Genomic DNA, 12445 nt, shown 5'->3' with positions numbered 1-12445 from the left:
AGGCTCGAACGGAGGTCCCATGAGCTTGGTCAGCACCACGTTGAGCTCCCACGCCGGGGCCGGAGCCTTCACCGGCGGGAACGATCTGAACAGTCCCTTCATGAACTCTTTCACCAGACGATGAGACCACAAGGACGTCCGCCCCGTGGTTCTGGTGTATCGGGAGATTGCAGCAAGATGAATCTTGATGGACGCGTGTGCCAGACCAGCTTTGGCCAGCGTCAGCAGGTACGGCAGTACTTGGGGAGCCGTAATCCGTAGAGGGTTAATCTTCTGTGCGTGGCACCAGACAGAGAACCTCTTCCATTTGTGTCCGTAGCATTTAAGAGTCGAGGACGCCCTGGCCTTTGCAAGAACCTCTCTGCAATCGGCCGGTATGTCGTATCCTCCAAACTCTAGCGCTGCAGGAGCCAGGCCTGCAAGTTCAGCGACTTCGGGTCGTGGTGGAGGATGGCGCCTCCTTCCCTGGAGAGTAGATCCGCGTCCGCCGGCAGCTTGATCGGCGGGGACGCTGACAAGTCCAGAAGGTCCGGGAACCATATCTGCCTCGGCCACGCAGGTGCGACGAGGATCATCCTGCACCGTGACCTCTTGAGCTGGTTGACGAGCCGGATTAGCAGAGGCAAGGGAGGGAACGCGTAGAGGAACAGGCCCTCCCAGGGGAACGAGAAAGCATCGCCCATGCTCCTCGTCTGGGGAAACCTGCTGGCGAACCTCCGGCACTTGGTGTTCGTCGCCGTCGCGAACAGGTCGATCTGGGGTGTGCCCCACCGTCGGAAGAGGCGATCCACCAGATCCTGCCGTAGTTCCCACTCGTGGCACGAGCGCAGCTCCCTGCTGAGTGAGTCGGCGATGGTGTTTTTTATCCCTGCCAGATGAAACGGCACCAGAAAAATCCCTTGGGCGACGGCCCAATGCCACAGGTCCTGCGCCTCCTTGGACAGCGCTGGGGACCTGGTTCCGCCCTGTTTCCTGATGTAAAACATGGTGGTGGTGTTGTCGGTGAAGATCCTCACCACCTTGCCCTTGAGGGACGGAAGGAAGGACCTGAGGGCCCAAAACACTGCACGGAGCTCCAGGACGTTGATATGCAGGGACTTCTCCGTCGGGAGCCAGAGTCCCCTTGCGTGCAGATTTTCGGTGTGCGCTCCCCACCCTTCCAGGGAGGCATCCGTGGTCACAGTCTCCTGGTGGGCTGGGGTCTGGAAGTCCATGCCCGCCGTCAGATGCGCGCGGGTGCCCCACCACCGTATCGCTCGTCGGAAACTCTCGTCGAGCTTGATCCTTTCCTCGAAGCTGCCTGTCGTCTGGATCCAGCGCGCATCCAGGAATTCTTGCAACGGGCGCATCCGGAGCCTGCACATGGGAATGAGGTAGATGCAGGAAGACATCATCCCGAGGAGGGACTTGATGGACCTCACCTTGGCCGCGTCGGCCACCAACATCCGTTGCACCTTGCCCAAGATGGTCCTGGTCCTCTCCTCCGACGGGGAGGCCAGAAGGGACACTGTGTCGAGCCTCGCTCCCAGAAACAGTGCGACTTGCGCGGGCACCAGGTGGGATTTGGCATAGTTCACGGAGAATCCCAGGTCCGTGAGGAGTTGGACGGTCCTTGCCGTGTGGACCACGGCGAGCTCCCTCGTCTTGGCGCGGATGAGCCAGTCGTCCAGGTAGGGGTAGACGTGAATCCCCTCGCGGCGCAGCTGCGCCGCCACCGGTGCGAGGCACTTGGTGAATACCCTGGGTGCCGACCGTAGTCCGAAGGGAAGGGCTTTGAACTGGTAATGACGCCCCTGGACCACGAATCTGAGGAATTTTCGGTGCCCCTTTAGGATGGGAATGTGGAAGTAGGCATCCTCCAAATCCAACGACGATAGGAAGTCTCCTTCCTCCAGCTGACCCAGGACGTGCTGGAGGGTGACCATCCGGAACTTCTGCGCCTTGATGAACTTGTTCAGACGTCGCAGGTCTAGGATGGGGCGCCATCCTCCCGTCTTCTTCTTCACGAGGAAGTATCGCGAGTAGACTCCGGAGCCCCGAAGTCTCTTTGGGACGAGTTCGATGGCGCCCTTTCTGAGCATCGCCTTTACCTCCAGGAGAAGTTGAGGGACGTGAAGTTCTTTCCTGGCCACGGGGGGGGCGCGCGGGCACCTTCTTTGAAACTCGAGCGCGTGGCCCCGGGCCAGGGCGTCCAGCACCCAACGGTCGGTGGAGATGGACTCCCACACGCTGACGAAGCCCGCCAGCCGGCCTCCCACCGGGGTGCTTCGGTGGGGGCCCGACCCCACGGCCGGTTCAATCCTGCTTGGACGCGGCCTTGCCGCCTTGACCTCCTTGGCGACGACGGCGGGGTCCGCTAGACTTGCCTCGTCCTCTGTAGGCCTCTTGCGACGACGAGCGGGCCGCTTGACGGTAGGAAGCGAAACCGCCGCCGGAACCTTTGGAGGCGCCCTTGCCTCCGCCGCTCCGAAAGGGCGTTCGTTGTTGCTGCAGGACTCCAAGGGCCCTGGCCGTCTCAGTATCCGCCTTGATGGCCTGAAGGGAATCGTCCACTGTCTTCCCAAACAGGTTGTTCCCGTCGAAGGGCATGTCCAGGACTCTGGTCTGGACGTCCTGCCGAAAGTCTGTAGCTTTGAGCCATCCACGACGTCGAAGGCAAACGCCGTTGCCCAGCTGGCGGAACCCAGTGTCGGCGATGTCCGTCGCCACGGTGATGGCGTGGTCCGACGCCACCTCACCTTCCTGCAGGATCTCAAGGGCCTCCGCCCTCTTGTCGTCCGGCAGAAAATCCAGCAGGGGAGCTATCTTGTACCAGAGCTCCCTGTCGTAGCGGGCCACGATAGCCAAGGCGTTGGCCGCCTTAATCGTCGTCGCTGCCGACGAGATGACTCTACGTCCCATAGCATCCAATTTCTTTCCCTCGCCGTCCGGCGGGGAAGTTGATGTGGAGGCCGCACCCCCCCCGCTTTCTTCCTGGCTGCCGCGGAGACGACGGAGTCCGGGGTAGGCTGCGCCCGGAGGCATAGGGGGGCCGTGTCCGGGACCCGGTACTTTTTCTCGTACCGGTCTCTTCTAGCTGGCGTCGTGGAAGGGTTCTTGAGGAGGGAAAGGCCCTCATCCCAAATGTCGTCCAACAGAGGCACTGCGAGGACCGTCTTCCTCTTGGCCTCGCGCCGCTGATAAAGGAAGCCTTCCTTTTTCTTCTCCTCAGGGCAGAGTTGGAAAAGCTCGGAAGCCCTGGAGATCATGGAGTGGAAAGAACCGATCTCGTCGGGCGGAGAAGCCCTGGTGGGAGGCGACGACGGAAAATCCTCGTCGTATGCCTCGTCGTCCGTACCCGTCGCTGCCGTGTCAGTCCCCGTATCATCCCCTCGGGTGGACGGGGAGGAGGGCTGGACGGGGCGCGACGGTTGAAAAGGAGGTGGTGGATGGATCCTTCTTTTCTTGGTGGGGGGAACACCAGAAGGTCCCGGTTCTGGATCCCCCGACGGGAGAGGTTCCTCCGTCGGTAACGGTAGCCTCGTCCTTATCTCGGAGCATAAGGACTGTATGGCCAACAAAATGGCCGCCGAGTTGTCTTGCGGCGCTGGCAGAGGGGAATCCGACGGGCGAGCAGGGGCCCCGTCGGTATCCTCGACGATGTCGTCGTCGTCACCTGCGTCGGGGTCCATTCCGACGGGCTGGCCTTCTTCCACGTGGCTTAAGACCTCGATCAGCTCCTCTTCTGAGGTTGAGGCCGAATCTACGACGACGCCCTGCCCCCCCTTCTTCTTCCCCACGGAGGGTTTCACGGGGGTCCTATCGATGGGCACAAAGGAAGACTCCCTCCGCGGAGGCAGGGAGATTCTGGGCCCTGAGGTCGCCACCACTGGTGTAGCCACCACAGGCTGAGCCAGGGCCGCCGCGACCGTTTCGATAGAGGGCTTGGTCGGATGGATCAAGGCCTTCACCACCTTAGGTGCGCTCACCGCCTTATCCTTGAGGGAGGGGGCACTGCCACGCTCCTCCTCTGCCTTAGAGCTCGACCGGGGCCTCTCCAGGAGCTTCGCCGGGTGCTCGGCCTTCCTCTTACCCGACCCAGAGCGTTGGCTCGTGGTTGATGGTGCCGGGGAGGGTGCGCCCTGCCTTGCGCCCGTAGAGCCCGACCGTTCGGCGCTCCCGGTGCCAGCGGACTCGCGGTGCTTGGCCTTATGTTGGGCCCCCGTCGCCGGGGCGCCCTCAAAGGTCTTAGAAGACCGCTCGGATTTCTTCTTCTTCTCGCCAGACGGGCTCTTACCCTCCAGCCAGTTGGCGAGACGTTGATGGCGGTCCTTCATGGTCCGTTCCGACATGTTGCCGCAAAACGCACAGTCCTTCTCCACGTGCGTCTTGTCCTCATGAAGGCAGTAAAGGCAGAAAGAGTGTTCGTCCTCCTTGAAGACGTTCTGCAGCTGGCATCCAGGGCAGACCCTGAACAGCTTTCCGGGCGTCGAGCTTCCCTTCTCCTGGGCCATCTCCGAGACCGGGCCTGAGAAGCTTCTGGAGTCCTCCGAAGTGTAGCTCGACGAAATCTTCACCCTTGAGGGGCACAGATGAATCCGACACGGGTCCCCGTTGATCGGATGTAGGATCGGTGGAGCTTGAGGCTCTTTTGACCGAAAGAATCGAAGTTTTTTGTGAAAAAGTGCGAAAAATAGCACTAACGCTCGAGAGCAATAGCACGAGGATCCCAACACATGAACGTGCGGTAAAAATCTGAAGATGGCTGCCAGAGGCGGTGCTTAGGTAGAGGGCAGTCATTGGCTGTGGTCAGTATGACGCAGAGACCAGTGATTGGTTATTACTACGAAAGACAGATCAGAAACGAAACTGATACTGGTTTTTTCTTTACCGAGGATTCCCAGCCTGACGACGGGGAATATTCATGAGCATGTGAATCCATGCCAGACCCCATGCTGGAGAATGGTGCATCATGGGGGCACCCCGAGGATTCTGTCGAACCGCGGTCGTGCCCCCATGCGCAGCCCACACAACTATTATCTTTACTGTACACTCTCACACAATACCTTTTGAGCTTGTATTGTCACGGGTATCTTGCAGCCCTGCCGGCGCTGATATAGACAAACGGCATACATACATCACAAGCGATATGCTTGTTTACACTGGATTGCCATTTTGGTCTCCAGGACAACAACGCTTCGGCGTAGTGCCCATACAAAGATGGCCACCGCCCAGCCCCCCTATGCGCATGCGTGGGGTTGCCGGGACAACATAGAATGCTTTCCTCAGTCGCGCCGCGCTCTCTGCAGCGGTCGGTGCGCCAGAAGAAGCTCTGTTACCAGGTCAGTGTCCCGTCTGTGACTAGCAGTTCGTTTCACAGCGGGTAATATGTAGTCACTGAATTTGCGTTCTAGATGATGGGGAAGCATACTTACTGTAACGGTCCTGTACCACTCCACTCACTGATGACCAAACGTATATCGGACAATTGTCCTTTGCCTCGCGGCCAGCGAATATCACACAACGTGGGAAAGGGTTAATTGACCGACTCAGGGTGACTTAAGTTTTCCCCCTGAGGGATTACTTTAAACAAAATATTGAGTGTACTTACTTTTTCAAGGGTTTTACCGACCGTGCTTTGCCGCTTCCCAGTCTCCAGAGATAACTATCAGAAGACTGGGTGAGTGTATTGGTGCTACTTGAATCACGCTACGCTGTACTGAGTTACTTGTACAGCGATTAGCAGGCACTTACCATGTCTACTTTTTCCCCATATCATTGTTAGGTCAAAACTTGGACCTCACCAGTGCCCTGGGAGAGATCAGTGGCTTTTGCCTTTTTTCCCCGCTATTCAGCTTCGCTTTACTAAAAGCCATGACCTGAAGATGGATCTATGATCCGAAACGCATTGGTCATTTGTAAAATAAACAAAGGGCTTCCCTGGAGGGAGTTGACCACTTCACGAGACAGATGTCTCTAATAAGTCTTGTAAACACTAAAATAATTTTGTATTCACTGATACGCTCATTTTGCATTGTTTATATTTTGTAAATAGACATGATATACTGTACCTGAAGAATATATCGACTTCTTTGGTAGTTTGATGTTGTTCAATGTTGGAAAATTAAAAACTAACTCTCTAAATAAGTTGAATACTGATGTGTATACTTTGTATACTTGGTCTATTGGAATACATAATGTTTATTGAATGTTTTGCTAAAAACTGTATGAAATACTCATTCTAATTTAGAAAAAGAATTTAGGAACTTGCCTGTGCAAGTACATGCCCTTATGGGCCAAAGTCTATATGTGTGGCAACCAATGAACATTGGAACTTAGGTTCCATTAGGAGTGAATTTGGGCTTACTGGGTAGCAATACACAGTTCAGGCTTTGTTCAGGTTTCCATATTTGCCATCAACGGGCAGCACTCTTGTTCACCTGTTGCGCTGTTAGCGCAGCTTTCTCAGTGGCAAACAGTGCAAGGCATGCTCTATTTCCGATTATAACATCAGCCTTGCGCTGCACAAAACCACCCTAAAAAGCCCATGCTGGTCTAAAGTCAGAAGCTCATGTGGCAACTCTGCGTTACATGCAATAGGGCACTTTTAGATTTTCATTAAAGTGCAATCAAGCCCCCTCCATGCAATTTTCATCATTTGCACTATGGAGCTCATACAAAGACAAACTCAGGTGAAATTGCCCTTGCATCTTCTTTTTGCACTTTGTAGTGTACATTCTGTAAACACTACTTACGTATAGCAGGCAGCATTTACAACGGATTCCACCCACTTTTCGCTGGTGTAAAAGGCAGTTGGATTCCAAAGTAGTCCAGTGCATTTGCGCCAGCATTAAAATGTCATATTGGTATAATTGCATGCGGATTTGCATGGCAGAGAGGATGGGGTGGGGGAAATGTCAATTCCGTTCCTTGGCCCCTCTCCGCCAAACCAATCAATGAACATTTTCTGTAGAGTAAAAAAGCATGCGCAAACGTTTTCCACATGCATTCGACACATGCTTTTTATGCTATACCAGGAACACCATGATTCCTTGTGCGTGCAGGGCTGATGCAGTGCAACTGACCTGGAGCGCGCCGGCGCAGCATGAGTTGCAACATTTACGTTTATTGTGGGGCCCTCAGTGAGTGATCCATTTTCACACAATAAACTGGCTACATAAGTATTTATTTGGATCTATGTAATTTGTACCAATCAGGAAATTGAGATTTCATTTTTTTATTTTGAAGCCGCATTTAAAAAAAAACATTTTTTTACACCTACTCCCACTTTTTCTAATGTGTTTCCTTATTCTCTCTTCCATTTTCCCCTTTCCACACCCTCTCCGATAATATCTTCTCTTTTGCTCTCGCTGTTTATTAAGGGTTTTTTTAATTCACGTGATTTAGGGCGATTTTGCCAAATATTAATCTAATTTTTTCATACTAATCTCATAACCAATAGCTTTATATTAGTTACTGATGATTTAAATCTCTGCCCGATCACCATGTGGTACACGATCACTCAACGTAAGGCGAGAGGAAGTCTAACCACCCTATTCACTTTATCAAAATAACAGTGGATAGCAGCCTTAGATTACTTACCCTGGGGGCTAACCCCATGCACCGTCCTGTCACAGCCACACTTGTCCAGCTCACCACTGCTGCAAGCACGGGTCACTGCAAATGCAACACCAGCCGAGGATATGGCGTACACAAACCCAGCCTCCCGGGTCCCTGCAATGACAGAAAACAGATTTTGGTGCCAGTCCCTTACTTCCATGTTCAGACACACCTTCCATTTGGAAATTAATATTTTGATTTCGTTTTTAAATTCCTTTTTTTTATTTGTGTTCTGGTTTCAAACAAAACCTTACAAGTTATACATATAATATTAAAACTTAAAACGTCGTCCATACATGTCAGTTTTGCTAAATTTAACGAAATCTGTTCTCCCTTTAAAATTTGAAATCCAAAATTAATCCACAGATATCAATCTCTGACCCGCCGAAAAATGATTAAAATGTTTACATCTATTTACAAACGTTTTAGGACAATGCAATAAAAGATGTTTCAGCATCTCAATAGAGTCAGTATATCCATAGAGCCTACACATTTTGACATTTCTGTTGATATCAGTTCTAGCTCCCACGACTTCAGTCGGCAGGAGATTCATACGGAACCTTAAGAACGTGGTTCCCCATAGGAGACAGAGGACCTTTTTAACATATGGCTCAGGGAGAGCAACAGCCTTTAATAAATAGGCTGTTTCCTGAAATTCAGCACATTTCATATTACTTTCTCTTGGTATTTTCCAATCTAGTTCCCATAATGCCCTTTTGACCTTGTAAAGGAATACATCCAAAGAAGCCACTGATCTTGACAAATCACACAACCAAGAGTTACACGATTGATCTATTCCAATAAGGTATTAACCTCTATGAATAGGATAATATGTTAGGTTTCAAAATTAAAAGGAAAGCTGTGTTATACTCTACAAAGGCATTCCATATTTAAGTGTAGTATTCGTACTTAACACACGTTAGAAAATAATTGCTGCTGGTGATACCGAGAACAATCTATAAACACACACGATACAGTATCCTAGTTACACAGTAGTAACAATCATCCACATGATTTAATAATAATATGGACCATACTTAAATTGTCATTTTTAATATTCATTATTGTGTTGGTTTCAAAGTTAATGACTGCTTGGAGAGTGATCATTATCTGCTGAGTTGCATTGTAAGTATGAGTAAAGTTAGGGCAGGCAAAAAGTAGAGTATTCTTTTTTTGGAGAACCAAGATGCTACATCTCACTGCTGTATAATTTACTGGATAGGAGTGTATGGCAATAGTGTTGCATCAATTCCAAGGAAAAGGGTTTAAAAAGAATATTGAACATTGTAACACGGCCACAATAGGTCTGGAACTGCTCATGAAATATAAAGAGCTTTCTGGACTATTGGCCGTGGAACCCACTAAACTATTAGAGAACCTAAACGTAGAAAACAGCAGAGATCATGAAGCCAGGTGCGAGGGGGAATGCCACAGAGAGAAATATGAACTTCACAGTAGCCTTTCTTGCAGAAATGTATTGAAGGAAAGGCGAACGTAAAAAAATCTGTAAAAGCTTTCAGAAAACGAAAAAAAAGGCTCCTGAACGCAGTCAACAGACAAGACCTGCAATTAATCTGGAGGATGGAAGCTAGAGGAGCATGGGATTACTCTAGGTATGTGAACAATTTCAGGAGTGGGTTGAACACTTTGTGGGACTTTTGTATGATGCTGAAGTTACAAAAAGTTGCTTGGCCCGAAGGATCCTTTATAGTAGCTCTGCCATTGTATGCAGGAATACTGGAAAGGCGCAGGGCACTTAAAAGAGGAAAAGCTTGTGATCCAGATCACAATGTCTGACATGATTGTATCATCTCAGGAATGGCGGGCTGTGATCGTGACACATGTCATCAAGGCCATTTTCCAGAAATGAACCCTGCCCACTCTAGGGATTATCATTCCAATATTAAAAAAGCAGGTGCCCTGTGATTGCTAATGATCTAGGCCAATTGCGCCGTTTGAATAATTTGGTTAGGATTTTTCACGAGCTGTCTAGCAAATTGATTAAGGGAGTGGGATAACAATGATACGATGTTGCCAAATAATCATGCAGGATTTTACTCTGGGTTTGCAACCATTGATCACTGCGCCACATTGCTGTAGGGTTGATAGGTACAGCAGAGGCTTTGGGGGGTTGTAATATGTGGCCTTTTATGTGGCAATTCTGGATCTGTGACTGTTTTTTTGATTCAGTGGACAGACATATCCTATGAACATGCAATACCAGAGTCTGAGGAGATTAACTTCTGCCCTGTGTCTGAATGTTTCATGGATTTGTAATACAAACAGGAATTGGACAAGGGTGTGAAGGGGACGCATTTTGTGTTTGAGAATTGTGACCAGTTGATGATTTGATGCACTTTGTCTTGTCTTGTACTAAACACACAGAACTAAGGAAAAGGTTTATGAGCTACCTTACATGTGAGATACCTCATAGGCTACTGGCTGGACATAATCTTCCCAGAGTTGTCAGTGTCCCACACAACTAGAATGCCACCAAGTGATTTTGGTGAAACAACAATAAACCGTGAGGTCAAAAGCAAAGTGGCTTTTTAATGTTGCCAGAAATCAAAAACTCAATGTTTGGACCATGATGGACATTGCCCATAATTATATATCAATTGGATTAATATGGTATAACCGGGCATGCAAAGGATGTGGTTCTTTCAAACAGAAAACAATGTTTAGTGAAAGAAGGAAGTTCCATACAATAGTATACTATTTGTTGGTCTATAGTAATATAGGGAACAGTAGTTTATGTTAGTCTCAGGTAATAGGTGAACATGTTTTATTCGTTTTAAAGTTATTTTAAAGCATGCTTTATCTTTAGAATGGAGCTGTTTTTCACAGCTCCCAGATAACAATGGAACAATGGACCTCCAAGTGCACCGAATGGTTTTGTTTCCAATCACTTCATGGGTATAGCTGATTGAAATAAGGGGATGGTTGCTCATTGTTTTGCTTACCAACAATGGTTACCCTTCAGTACTGATCAAATAATTAAGGGATTCAATAGTTGTTTTTGATAGTCCACAGCACACATGAAGCCTAATTTACAAACAAAATCAGTGCTAAGTAGTTAGCATGAGCAAGAACATTGCACCAACCAAATGTACTGTGCTGGAGCCAATGAATGGAATCAAAAGCGCCCAGAAACCTGCAGTGCAAAGAACAATGAGTAGCCCCGGCACGCCCACAACGCACCCCCATGGCAAACACAACATGGAGCTGTGGACTAACTTTTGTGCCAGATGCATGGGAAATAAGTAATCAAGAATTACTTACCAGCAATCACCATTACTTCCACTCCTGTTGTGCAACCAGATCCTCACCCCTGTACCCCCAGTATCCCCATTAAGGCAGCACACATAAGTCCACCCTTGTCGCAGTATCTTCACTAATCTGCACCCCAAATCTGCTTCACTCGACACTCACTCCTCTCTCACACAGTACTTACCACAACAGGGTGCTACATCACAATATTGCACCCAAATAAACAGATGACTGGGTTTCCCCCCATGCCCTTTGCACGTAGGGACACAACCATCAGACTCCCACAGATGTACAAATCCTGTTTGCTGCTGAACAGACAAAACTGTATGCTGGCACACACTCATGATCTGTTGTTAAAAGGGTACAGTCAAATACCCAACATTAATGGATATCCACACCCATTCACTCTGCCTCCAAGGTGACATACAGGCTTGTGGGCCTTGTTCAGTACGATGGTGGTGGTAGCCTTACAATCACTGTAAGAGCAACAACACTTGCCAACTATGCATCTTGAACACCCATGGCCCAGTTCACTGGGGAGCACTTCCCTTCCTCAACTCCTCTGGTCTGTGTCCCCCCATGAACTACACCTGGCAGACATTCTCTTCCAACATGAATACTTGGAAGCAGTGGTGGAGAATCCAGGATCGTCGTCTCTTCCATGGCTTTGGAGCACACTCAGCTGCACAACAGCCAGCTATATTGTCACTGCAGCTATACTTTGGTCCCTTGATGTTCAGGTGACATAGTCCACATGTGAGGTGTGCAGCCCCGTGAATCAGAGTGTGACCACATATCTTCTTGTTATCCTCAATGCCAATAAGCTATACCTATTTTGGATGTGTGAGCACATCCAGATGGACAAGCAACTGCCAAAGGGCCACCTAAACAGCTGTGGTAGCATAAAGTCACGCAACGTACAAGAATCTGAAATCTGGAGAAGTGAATGAACAGAGGTGAATGAGCTGTCACTAGATACTTCAAATATCTCTGCTCTGTGGAACATCTGGTCAGACACTGAAACCAATGAGTACCCATCCGTCTCCCCACCAGCATATACACAATGCAAAACATACGCAACCAACACTGATACACCGACAGCAAACATGCAATGCCCATGAACAAGGAATGGCATCAGGCAACATACCTTGCTACCCCCACCCTTGCGCTGATCCCTTCCCTACTTGTGAAACTCATGTCCACATGGCCATATAGACAAGTCAATGAAAGTAATGCCACCATGCCTACCTCAAACGACCCCCAACATGACTCAACACTCATGAAAACATTTACAAAGGAAGCCCCAAGCCAACCACAGCACACATGTTTGACACACCCATGCACACAATGTACATTAATTACCAACATGCCTGTACTGCAAAGCAAGGAGGTAGCCAAGCAACAGATGAGTATGACAAAGACGTAAAGCATGTGCAACTCCAAACATGTCATATCCTCATATCTACATATCTACCACTATCCACATAAGTACATTGTCCATGAAGGCATCATAGTAAACATCACCCTTACCTGAAGCATGCACACATGTCCCCAGAAACTATGACCCACAGAGTGT

The 12445-nt window shown here is 49.5% G+C and overlaps 1 protein-coding gene across 2 annotated transcripts in view; it reads right to left on the bottom strand.

Annotated features, from left to right (window-relative positions):
• The window catches only part of WNT4 (Wnt family member 4), a 223444-nt gene that overhangs the window by 47206 nt on the left and 163793 nt on the right, over positions 1-12445 (bottom strand). For both annotated transcript variants that reach the window (XM_069610882.1, XM_069610883.1), the window contains exon 3: positions 7582-7713. In XM_069610882.1, coding sequence (XP_069466983.1) covers positions 7582-7713 — 132 coding nt within the window. The remainder of the gene's footprint in view (positions 1-7581; positions 7714-12445) is intronic.

This window comes from Ambystoma mexicanum, chromosome 8 (assembly GCF_040938575.1).
Source record: "Ambystoma mexicanum isolate Mex_15411 chromosome 8, UKY_AmexF1_1, whole genome shotgun sequence".
Taxonomy (NCBI): domain Eukaryota; kingdom Metazoa; phylum Chordata; class Amphibia; order Caudata; family Ambystomatidae; genus Ambystoma; species Ambystoma mexicanum.
Note: the sequence above shows the minus strand (reverse complement) of the source record. Positions and strands in the feature narration are given on the sequence as shown.